This window comes from Vulpes lagopus, chromosome 23, assembly GCF_018345385.1.
Source record: "Vulpes lagopus strain Blue_001 chromosome 23, ASM1834538v1, whole genome shotgun sequence".
NCBI lineage: Eukaryota > Metazoa > Chordata > Mammalia > Carnivora > Canidae > Vulpes > Vulpes lagopus.
In genome coordinates, this window is record NC_054846.1 from 56151921 (window position 1) to 56164471 (window position 12551).

Genomic DNA, 12551 nt, shown 5'->3' on the forward strand with positions numbered 1-12551 from the left:
AACAAGCAGGTGCAGAAGAAGGTCACACAGTTCATGCAGATGCTCTGCCGCAGGATGAAGCATAACATGTCCTTGGATGTGGGATGCACACGGCGACTTCCTTCCCAGACGAGGCGGGGGCAGGTCTCCATACAGGACCCCAGCCAGGCGATCGAGGGCACCGTCAATGGGGACGAGTCCTGTCGGTTGTACAGACCCTCAATGGGATGTGATGAAAACATCACCTTCCTTCGAAAAGTGCATGACTCCTTGGAGCACCTGGGTGGTTCAGTGGTCACACTTCCGGCTGCCTCCTGGCTTGGGCTCCGGTCTTGATCTCAGCATCGTGGGATCAAGCCTCACACGGACTCCATGGGATCGAGCCCCACATGGGCTCCATGCTCAGCGCCGTCTGCTTGTCCCTCTCCCTCTGCCCCTTCCCCCAACTCACAGGCTCGCTCTCTCAAATAAATAAAATATCAAGCAATAAAAAAAAAAAAAACACAACTCCAGTCAAATCACGAGGAAAACGTCAGACAAATCCCAACTGCAGGTCATCCTACAAAAGAAACAAAAAACAAAAAACAAAAAAAAACAATCCGACCAGGACTCCTCAAAAGTGTCCATTCATCCCAAACAAGTCTGAGAAAAACGCCACAACCCAAAGGAGCCTAAGGATCTGGGGAGCCTGGGTGAGATCCTGGAACAGAAGGACGTTAGGTAAAAAGCCAGGAAATCTGGATGAAACACAATCCTGGGTTAGTGACAGTAAATCAGCAGAGGTTCCTCAATTGTGACAAATATTCCGCATGAACGGGAGATGCTGATAACAAGGGAACCCGAGTGAGGGACTCTCCGTGCGTTTTTTGCGACTTTTCTGTAAATCTATTTCTTCCTGCATGGTTCAATTAAAAGATTGTTCTTTTTTTTTTTAAAGATTTATTTATTTATTCATTCATGAGAGACACAGAGAGAGAGAGAGAGAGAGGCAGAGGCACAGGCAGAGGGAGAAGCAGGCTCCATGCAGGGAGCCCGACGCAGGACTCGATCCCCGGACTCCAGGATCGCGCCCTGGGCCAAAGGCAGGCGCTAAACTGTTGAGCCACTCAGGGATCCCCAAAAGACTGTTCTTTAAAGAAAACAAAGAAAAAAATCAAGGCTCGCCCCGGCTCTGGTTTGGAAGACAGACGGCAGACCAGGCGGGACGCTGCCGTATAATAAGGCAACGGGCCACGGGGCCGGGGGGGCACCGGGAGGTGGCTGCGGACATGGCTGGAAGAGCCGAGCCTCGGATGCGACAAGGCAACGGGTCTCCCAAGGGCTCACGCGTGCCCCACGCCTCGCGGGGTCGCTGGATATTTCACAGCTTCCCCACAACGTGGTTGCTGCTGAAATCCTGACTCCGAGGGCAGAGGCCCTGGGACCCAGAGGGATGCAGGCCCCTCCGAGCCACAGCCAGTGAGTGGCGGCAGCGCAGGGACACGCGTGGAGGCCGGCTGACCGCGAGGCCCGTCTTGCTCTGGGCCGGGGCCGGGGCCGCAGGGCGGGGGTGGGACGACAGCCGGCACCTGGGGGGCCAGGGAGACCCCCCCAGAAGCCAGGAGCACAATCAACCACTCTACACAAATCCCTCAGTGTGCGTCCGTGGCCTCAGAGCGCAGACCGTCCAGGAGCCCCGTGTCCCCGAACAAGACCACACGCCAACTCCAGGGAGCTCGGGGATGCCGCTCCCCGAACGCCCACCTGCCACTGGTGGTTCTAGAGCAAACTGCTTCACGGCAAAGCCCCCGAACTAGCGAGGGCTCAGACGCCAGCGATGGAGGGACGATGGGCCTCGGGCCCTCAGGGATGCAGGCCAAGAGCCACTTGGGCAGGATGCAGCCCGTCGGCAGCAGGTGGGGGCTCCGGTGCACACGGCCACCCGGGAAGAAGGGGGCACGTGAGACGGCAGCGAGTGGTCGTGGGCCTGCGGAGGGGTCCACGCGGTGCCTGCGCTCACTCGGGCTCCATGGGGCCTTCGACTCTCACTGCTGCTGCAATGACTGACTTTGACCTTTAGCCACGGGGTCCTCCTGGGCACGGCGAGATGGCTCAGGGCCCCGACGCTGCAGCCCGCCTGGCCTCACGCATCCTCAGCTGCCAAGCTCCCTCCCCATCCACCCACGACGCGTCTACCCACACCCGCCCCCGGCCTTAGGTCACGGAGCCCATGGCTGCCCCAGGGGTCATGGCGGCTGGTTTCCTGAGCCCAGGCCAGGCAGGCCCTGTCTCCCCCTCCTCCCAGCGGTGGCGTCCTCGGTTTCATGCAGACTTGTGCACACATGGCTGTCTAGCAGACCTGGGAGCCTGAAAGCGGCCCGCACTCCAGGGCACGGGGCCTCTCGTTGAGACTCAGCGTCCTTAGCGATAAGAATGGAGGCAGCAACTCTCCCTCCTGAGAAAGCCGTACAGATTCAATGAGATACGGTTCCCAGAGCACCTGGCATGACAGGCACGTATTGATTCCAACCCCCGGCTCTCCTCCAATTCCATCTAAGGTGTCATAGCTCATGGCCCTGGGCCATAAGCAGAATGTTCCACCCAGAACCCTGTGGTGTTTCCTGGCCCCGTGCGGCTGCCCAGGTACTCTGGACCCATAGGAATGACCAGAGAATTTATGGGGGACCTTATGCACCCCATAAAGCTCCTCAAAGCTTGCTGGTGAAAGATCATGAGTCCAGGGACACAGGCTGCCCTGTCCCAGGCTGTCCCCTCCAGCCCCATCCAGCAGGCCTGGGCTTCCATGCACTTCAGCGGACTCCTTACTAAACCACGGATGACTTTCCTGATTAAACACAAAGCTCAAATAAATAAATAATAAAATAAATAAAATAAAATAAAATAAAATAAATAAAACAAAACAAAACAAAATAAAATAAAATAATAAAATAAAATAAAATAAAATAAAATAAAATAAAATAAAATAAAATAAAACAAAACACAAAGCTCCTACCAACAGGTTTGCCTCCGGATGGCAAATCCGCCAGCATTTAGGGTGAATCAAACATATTTACTTTTCAGATGTTAGGGGCTTGATAAAATCCATAATGCCTTTGGCCTCAAGCCCTCTTCCTATTAATTATTAAGCCCTTGTGTGTTTCGAGGGTAATTGAATCCATGTTTCTAATTAGTTTACACTTAATTCATCAGAACAATTTTTTAAAGGGCTGATGGATGTCCCAATAAGCCTCACGGGCAGTTTAATGAATCTTTATTTAAAAAAGAAATTGGACACACACCAAACTGTTCACAGCGGTCACCTCCTGGGAGCGAGGCTGGGACGAGGGTCTGGGGAAGGAGGCACTTATGCGGTTTGACCCCACACACCGCAGGATCGCTGGGCTCCCCCAAAGTACTGAGCGCTTATCACTTCTGCTATCTTAAAGAAACTGCTTTAAAAGGAATGAATTTTTTAAAAAGGAAACGAAACAGATGCAAATGAATCCGACGGAGTAAGGAAGCAATTTGGTGTGGAGGGAATTAAAAGCCTTGTTTCTGGCTCCAGGAGCCCCATGGTCAGTCCATTCCCACAGGTAAGAGACCGTGAGCAGGTAGGAGAACTCGGAGATACTCATCTCACTCCTGCCATGAAAAGTGACCCCATTTCCCGGTGGTGCCGTTGAATGATTAGGTAACACCGAGAATGCCCGTTTAGGACTTTCTGCTATGTCCCCTCTGGCATTAGAACTCATGCCACGAAAAATTTAAAAAAAAAAAAATATAAATAAATAAATAAATAAATAAATAAATAAATAAATAAATAAATATAAATTAAATTAAATTAAAATTAAAATTAAAATTAAAATTTAAAAAATTAAAAAATTAAAAAAAAGAACTCATGCCAGGCTCCCTAGCTCGGCACGTGGGGTCCCCGGGGATCTCTCCACTCCGACCCATCCCGGATGAGCCCACAGTCGTCCTATATTCCTCACCTTCTCTGCCTTACTGGACCTGCACGCGTACTAGTCTCCCGGCTTGAAGCACGGACCTCATCCCTCCCTCCATGCCCCATCAGGCAACCTTAAACGCCACGGAGCACTCATTCATCCATCCATTCATTCATTCATTGCCCAGGCCAGGCCCTGGAGATCCGATGGAAGGTAAGACACAAACAATCTCTGCAGTCAAGGCGTTTACAGTCCCGTGGGACATAAACAATCACACACCCCCTCGTGTAAAGCCTCGAACAATGGACGCGTGGTAAACCCAGGAGCGTAAGCCAGAGGGTCTGACTGGGTTGAGGACGGGGGTCTCAGAGGAGTCCCGAGGGAGGAACTGAGGAGTGAGGTGGGGTAGGAAAGAATGAGCGACCCCCACGGGGGCAGATGGCGGGAGGCAGCCCGGGCCCTACATCAGCACCTACAAGGGCCCGCCCAACGCTACGGCTGCCCCGGCCACTGCACGGAACGCCCGGGACTGGCTGCCACACATCTCTCTGCCTCCCTGAAGACCCTGTGAGTCCCCTGAGAGCAGAGGCTGTTGGGTGACTGCTGTGCCCCCGACACGTGGGGTTCCTGGTAGGCAGTCAATGCCATGAATGCGTGCGCCTGGCCGGTTGGGGGGGGGCTCACCACCAATCCCCTCCCCCTTGGTCCCCAAGGGCCCACCCAGCACAGCACAGCACACTCTCCAGGCTCTGTCTCCAAGGACAGCCCTACTGACATGCAGGGAACACTTTTTTTTTAAACATTTTATTTATTTATTCATAGAGACAGACAAGGAGAGAGAGAGAGAGAGATGCAGAGACACAGGCAGAGGGAGGAGCAGGTTCCACACAGGGAGCCCAATACGGGAGTCGATCCCAGGACTCCAGAATCACACCCTGGACTGAAGGCGGCACTAAACCGCTGAGCCACCCGGGCTGCCCCAGGGAACACTTCTAAAGGAATCCAAACAGGCAGGTCCTTCGGGGGCTTCTGCTGAGACACATATTGATCCAAGAAGATGGTAAATCTGGCGAATTTGTGGAGTTATTTTTACGACTTGCAAACAGGTGTCTAACGCCAGTTGAGTGACATCTGCAACCAGCCCCAAACGACCCGAACTGCTTCCCACCTCAGATGGATGACGGGGTGCATACTGCCGGTGATTAGGGGGAAGAGTTGTAGTGTTTCCCACAACCTGAGGCCAAATGCCTGAACTAAGGGGGGCTTAGCCGCGCTGACCCAGCGCAGTCGTCGGCAGCGCCCCTGAACCCTCCGACGCCCGCTCGGGGAGGCCGTTCATCAGCAGTGTGTCTGCAGATTTCCGTCTGCTTGCGTGTCATTAGAAAACTCCATCCCACAGTCAACTGCAATGCAACGGGACGTTCGCCAGCACGGACAGGACGTCTAATTGCGCCAGAGCAGGGACGTGGGGACTGTGTCAGTACCTCACCAGCAGAGCTGACGCTGCACCATCCAGAGCCTCTTTGTTCTTTGCTTGCTAATTTCCAAACTCCGACGGGCTCCGCGGCTTTCAAGACCAGCTTCCACTCTCGCTTCCCACCCTGATCCATTATGAGAAGAATCTGATCAGCTCCTATTGTAAATTTAATTTCAAGCAGCCAGACGCTGCCTTCTGGCACCCTGGGATGTGGCTGCTTGTGAATAGCTCTAGATGAAATGTGAGATGCTTTCAAGAAGATGGCTCTGAACTCCTGGTAGAGAAAGGGAGTCGCTGGGAGATGAATGGCATCTGCATATAGAACGAGCTGTGCGCAGTGTGTCTACCGGCACCTCTTCATTAGCGATGCCAGGTGCAGCTGTCAGCACGGAGCACCACTGAGCTCCCCATTTTGCTGGGGAGGAAACTGAGGCTCAGATGGGTTGGCTCCTTGTCCAAGGTCATCGATATAGAAATAGGATTTGAACCTACGTATGTCAGATGCCAAGGCCTTCGTTCCTCCATCGCCTCCATCAGATTTTGCCCTGTCAGTACTACGGGAATGTGTCCCCGGGGGCGGTCCTAGGCATGGCCGGATGTTTAGCCTTGACCCCAACATGTCAAAGTGCCCCCTCCAGTTGTAACACCCAAAAATGCCCCCGGACACTCTGCCAAATGTCCCCTGGGGGGTCGGGAACCATGGCTCTACCCTGACTTACACATTGACTGGGAGGCTGTGTGTCTTTTTGCTTAATCGTGTTTTCTGATTTTCTTCTACAAATACACGAGTATTCCTTTTGTTTCTATCTTGTCAGAATCCCAAGCGGTTTACACTTGTTATTTAACTCCATCCTCCCCCAACCAACCTATGAAGCAGACGTTGATATACCCACTTCATAGATGGGGATGCTGAGGCTAAGAGTCAGAGTGATTGGCAGAGGCCCAGTAGCGAAGGGCCAGCCAGCACTCAAGCTCACATCATCCACAGCAAAATGTCACAGAAGCCCCGACTTTCAGCCTCAAGGAGCTTAGAATCTAACCAGGATGGAAGCTTGTGGCTCATACACACCCCGTGAGCAAGCAGCCAGAGAAGCCTTAAAGGGGGCAGGGGCTTGAGGCGAGGAGGTGCCGGAATGCATCTACGAATCGAGAAAGGTCGGCATCAGAGCAAGAGAAGAAGAGACAAGAAATGCATCCCAAATGCAGAGGCAGCAGAACCGCAAAACTTGAGTTTTGCCTGCAGAGTCGTAGACAATAAACACGGAAAGCCACTGGCTATAGAGGCCAAGAGAAAGCCACTGTAGACATCCTGGTGGTCCTGCCCAGTGCCAGGCGGCCGTGGCCACAGTAAAGCCACCACAGTGAGTGACTCCCCCAAGCCCGATTCCTCTTCCTTCAGGGTCTGTGCTCCTCACCTGCAGTCCTCTGATCTAAAAAGTTGACAGACACAGTATCAGGACAGACAGCAGGACCTTCTAGAATACTCCAAATTCCTAGGTTCTGGGCACAGAAGGCCGGGGAAGGATGCAAATACCGTTGATGGAGCATGAAGGGATCTGCAGCAGGTGGCTCCCATGCAAGCACCTGGAGGATGGGCAACGATGGGCACGGTGACTTCCATTTTATAGATGAGGACCCAAGACCTCACACAGGTCACAGCATTAATACATGGAGAACCTACCTGGGGATAAATTTAGGGCTGCCCCATTGTACTCTGCGGTTTCACAGGAAAAGAACATGAGAGGACATGAGCCTTCTGGTCCACTAAGCGAATAAAGAAAAACGCCGGTTTGGGAAAGACCCTGGCGCGCCGTGAGAACACCTTTTACTAGAGGCCAGGATGCGCCGTACGCTGATTTTGTTTGTTTTCTGCTTCCAAGCCAGACACTGCGGAGTCATCCTCCATCTCCTCCTTCCTGCCACTTCGCAGTCCCTATAAATCCACCCTTCAGCTCAGAGACAATGCCTTGCCGGTAGCCGTCACATAAAGTCACACATCTCTCTTCGTTGGTGTCGCACAGGCTACCACTGCCTCCCACCTGGTCTGCAGCCACGAGGCCAGCCCCTACTCCATGCCGTGTTCCCCCACTGCAGCCAGACTGTGCCCAAGTCCGCTGCCCAAAACCTTCATTCGAAAGGCACCCAGCACTGACCTGCGGTTAACGTCGCACTTAACAGCGAAAGCCTCAATGTCTTAAGGTCAGGAGCAAAGCAAGGATGTCCAGGTTTATCACTTCTGTTCAGGATTGTACTAGAGAGCCCATCCAGGGCAATTAGGCAAAATAAATAAAAGACATCGAGATTGGAAACGAAAAACTAAAACATTCATTCACAGATACAAGAAAAAAATACGTTAGAAATATTAATAACAAGTTCAACAAGGTCACGGGACATAAGTCCAATGTACAAAACCAAATGCATTTCGATTAGCAATGAATAACTCAAAAATAAAATAATATAAAATATTATATATTTTATAATATATATTAATATATATAATATTATATTTAATATTAATATTAACTCCCGGGGGGGTCAGCAGTTAAACGTCTGCCTTCAGCTCAGGGCGTGACCCTGGGGTCCCAGGATCAAGTCCTACATCAGACTCTCCCTGCAGGGAGCCTGCTTCTCCCTCTGCCTGAGTCTCTGCCTCTCTCTGTGTCCCCCATGAATAAATAAATAAAATCGTTTAAAAAAATAAAATAATGTAAAATAAAAAGATAACTATATTCACAATAGCATCAAAAAGAACAAAAATGGTAAAAGAAACTTGTAGTTCAAGATGAAGAGCCAAGCTAACATGTCAAACTCCCCTTCAACCTAAGCCTCTAGGTTCTCATGGAAATAATCGAAGGTATATTAAAAAGAGCTAATATAACTGTCCATTCTGGGAACTAGGAGAAAGAGACAGACACACTAAGGGATTTCTACAAGATGCAGTGCCAGTAAGACTCGATTAAGAAAAAGCTTAGCCAAAATAAATAAATAAATAAGTAAATAAATAAATAAATAAATAAATATTAAAAAAAAAGAAAAAAGAAAAAGCCTAGCCAGACAAGATGCTGACAGAGAAACACCCCTTAAAACGTTTTTCTGAAGAAGAAACGTCACCCTTAGTAGAATCAAAATCACGGAAAAAGTAAAGAAAACTAGTACTTGCAAGTAGAGAAAAGGAAATGATAAGAGTAAGGAAACTTAAAAACAAAAAGCATTAAGAATCATGCCGGAACAAACATATAGATTGTCACCGAAAAAATGTGGGTAAATGAAGCTTTCCTGTTAACTCTTAGGAAGGGTTTGAAATAGAAATCCAGGGCCAGGAGGTGGGCGGGGGGCGGGGGTGACAGTGATGGGCACTGAGGAGGGGACTTGAGGGGATGAGCACTGGGTGTTATTCTGTATGTTGATAAACTGAACACCAATAAAAAATAAATTTATTAAGAAAAGAAAGAAAAAAGAAATCCAGGGCCACCTGGGTTGCTCTGCAGCTTAAGCATCTGCCTTTTGCTCAGGATATGACCCTGGGGTCCTGGGATTGAGCCCTGAGTTGGGCTCCCTCTGCCTCTTACCCCACTCATGCTCTCTCTCTCTCTCTCTCTCTCTGTGTGTCTCAAATAAATAAATAAAATATTTTTAAAAATAAAAGTAAAGAAATAAAAATCCAGGGCCACCTGGGTGCCTTTGGCTCAGCTCATGATCCTGGGGTCCTGGGATGGAGCCTGTGTCGGGCCCCCTGCTTGCTTCTCTCCCTCTGCCCCTCCCCCCACACTTATGTGCTCTCTGTCTTGCTTTCTCTCTTTCGAATAAACAATTTTTTTTGAATCTTAAAAAAATCCAATGATATGACGTCCTAAGAGATATAACTAAAACAATGGCAGAAATAATAAACACAGAAAAATTGGGAAAGAGGACCCAATAAATGCAAACCTCCAAGAAAACGAAGGTGGTTATATTAGCATCAAAGAGAATTTAAGACAAAAAAACAAAAAACAAAAAACCTGGGGGACTTTAAAAAAAAAACCTGGGGACTAAAGATAACTTTTGTATTGAAAGAAACATAAAATTCACTCTCGCTATCTCATGTTTAAATATACACACTGACGAGCATAGCACCAAAATATATTGGGTAAAAACTTAGAAATAAAAGGGTAAATTGACAAGAACAATAGTGAAAATGCAAACACAATGCCTTGCTTATCCTTGACAAACAGCATTCAGACAAAAAGAAATTAGAAAAAACAGCATAATGCTAATAACCCAAAATTTTTCACCGAAAAATTATTTTTTTCAAATACTTATAGAACACATACCAAAAAAATGATCTTCTACTGTGGGAAGAAAAAAGTCAGCAAATTCTCCAAAGTAGAAATCATCATCTGATCGTAACGTAATACAACTGGATAATAATGTTTCAAGTATAACAAACATTATGGGGACACCTGAGGGGGGGAAAGCCATAAATTCAAGGAAGGCACAAACCCACAATGAGAGACTCTTCCTAAAACAACGAGTATCCATCAAAATTTATGGGACACAAAGTCATACTTAGGGGAAAATGACTATTAATGTTTTTGTGATCAAACAAGAAATAATGAAACCAATTCATGAAATCAGCAAAAGATCAACATTTGCCCAAGGTAAGAGGAAGAGAAGAATGAATAAAAATGGAAGCAGAAAGGAATGAGTTAGATGACGGGGACAGGGAAACGCTGAGAGCCCTGCAGGGGGAAGGCTCAAAGGCCCGCAGTGTGGGCGACCTCCTGACAAGGCTAATTGGGTAAAAAGGAAGAAAACACCAACACGGAGGAGCACAGTGGAGGAACGAGGTGTGCTCGCACGCAGCAGACACGGGCAACGATTCCAGGCTCCAGGAAGTGGATGGTCCCCGGACACCTGGGCGTCAAGCTGCGGACTCGCGAGTAAGGACGAAACCTGGGTGAGCAAGCACGTGCAGGACGTGACACCGACTCACGGGGACCAGGAGTGCGTGCCCCCCAGCCCCGAGGGAGCCACGTTCCGGGAAGAGCAATTCCGCTCCCCCGGTGCCCTGCCGGCTGCCCCGGGGTCATCTGCCCTCCCGGGGTCCCCCAGGCAGCAAGCTTCCGGGCTTGGCTGCTGGCACCGCCTGAAAGGATCAGCCCGGGATGGATGGAGAGCCCGCCGGGGTCCCCGGGACAAGGTGCCCGCCCAGGAGCCTCCTTCCCAAACACAGTTGCTGGGTCCCCCTCTGGCCGGAGCTGCCCCCCACCTCCAGCGGCTGCTCTGCAGCCCATGAGCCCCGCACCTGGGTGTCAGCAGGGCCCGCACCACGGCCACTAGGGGGCAAGGAGAGCTGCCACACCCAGCCAGGCACCCCACGGGCCCCAAAACCTGCCACGCCACCCAACGCCCAAGTGTCCGAAGGCACCCACAGAAGGCGTCACCCGTGCTCAGTGCCCGCTGGTGGGCCTGCTCCCTCGCAGCCTGGCCCGGGCCCCAGTCTCCGCTTTCCCGACCCTTGGGTCGCACGGTGCCTATGGCCCCCCCCTTAGCAGGTGGCCTCAGCATGGACAGTGGCTTTGCTGGCTCACAGCCACGTCCCCTGTGTCCAGGCCGGTGCCCCTGATGCATCTACACAGCGGAGAAGTGAAGAGCCCCCCAGGGCCTGCCCCTGCCCCCAGGTCCCTGAGGACCTGCCGTGTGCCACACCCGTGGGATGCTCGGCAGGATGGGTAAGCCCAGCCTCGGCCAGAGCAGCACACGGGGCAGCCTCAGCCCTGCAGTGCCCCAGAGGCCCCGGGGGCGGGAGAGAAGGGAGCCAGCTGGCCATGCGGCCCTATGCTGCCGTCGGGGACTCCGCTGGGGACTGTGCACCCGGAGGACACAGAGCCTCGAGCCAAAGCAGCAGCCAGGGCCCTGCTGGTCACCGTCCCACGCAGCAGCCCTGGCTCCTGGCTCAGCTGCTAAGCCTCCAGCCCTCTGCTTCCCCGCGGAGCCCAAAGCCCGGCGGCCAGAGCAGCCTGAAGCCTGGCTGGCCATGGAGCAGGGTGGCTACCAGGTCCACAGCCCCAGGAGAGCCGGGACCCGGGCCTGCACAGGCTGCAGCCTCCCTGCCTGTCTCCCTCCCTGATGTGAACTCTCCCTCTCGGGAGACTGCTGGGGGGCGGGGGGGGGGGGGCTCTCCAGAGTTTTCTCTTCCAATTACCAGAATGGGGTTTGTGACCGTGGGAAGCTTGCCCCAAACTCCCTTTTAAGAGACAAAGACAAAGAGAGCATGTGCACGTGCAGGTGTGCACACACAAGTCGGCTTGAGACTGACTCAGAGCACAGGGCCTGACAGGTAGGCTCGACCTCACGATCCCGAGGTCATGACCTGGGCTGAGGTCAAGAGCCCTACACCTATCTGAGCCACCCCAGTGCCCCCGCCACACTCCTGATTCTGCGCCCACCGCCAAGGCCATGCCGTGCAAGGCCAATGCCAGCGAAGCATCGATGGTTTTCAAGTCCAGGAAGTAAGACATGGTCTATCCGCTGGGTTCGAGAGGAGGAAACAGATTTCTGTGCGAGCAAAGAGTGCACACCCACAGATGCACACACACATGCACAAATGCATGCAAAGCCAGCTTTCGGAGACATGAGTCTCTCCACGACCCTTGTGCCCTCCAGGTCACCTCCCCAAGTACGCTGCCCATCCGTCCAGCCCACTGGCTGCTCCCAAGCCAGAGAAGGGGTTTGGAATCTTCGAGAAAGCAAGGGAAAGGGGGAGAGCCCTGGGAGCAGAGCTGTGTGTTGGCCGAGCTCGCCGGGGGCAGGCGGTACCTGGTCCGCAGGTTCTCCGGCCGTGGCGGCCCGTCAAACACCGACAGGACGTCGAAGTCCTCCTCCAGCGCGAAGGCCTGGAACACGAGCTGGACCCGGTGCTGCTCCTCCGCCGCGATGGTCCACGTGCAGTTGGCGTAGTTGGGGTAGCCCGACGGGAAGCCCGGGCTCTCCACCGTGCCGTTGGGGCCCCGCAGCTGGAACGTGCAGTTCTGGCCTGGGCGACAGGAGGGGGCAGGTCAGCCGGGTCGGGGGGCCCGGAAGCATCCGCGCAGGACCCCGAGGCCCCGATCCCCCAGGGGCCCCGCCTCCCCCAGGGCGGGGGCAGGCGGCTGACACGGGAGCAGGGGAGGCGGGAGCCGGGAGCAGAG

General features: G+C 52.5%; 1 protein-coding gene across 1 annotated transcript in view; it reads right to left on the reverse strand.

Moving 5' to 3' along the window:
- CSMD2 (CUB and Sushi multiple domains 2) overlaps nucleotides 1–12551 on the reverse strand; it is a 439342-nt gene that overhangs the window by 426001 nt on the left and 790 nt on the right. Inside the window, exon 3 of the mRNA XM_041738011.1 lies at nucleotides 12181–12397. Coding sequence (XP_041593945.1) covers nucleotides 12181–12397 — 217 coding nt within the window. The remainder of the gene's footprint in view (nucleotides 1–12180; nucleotides 12398–12551) is intronic.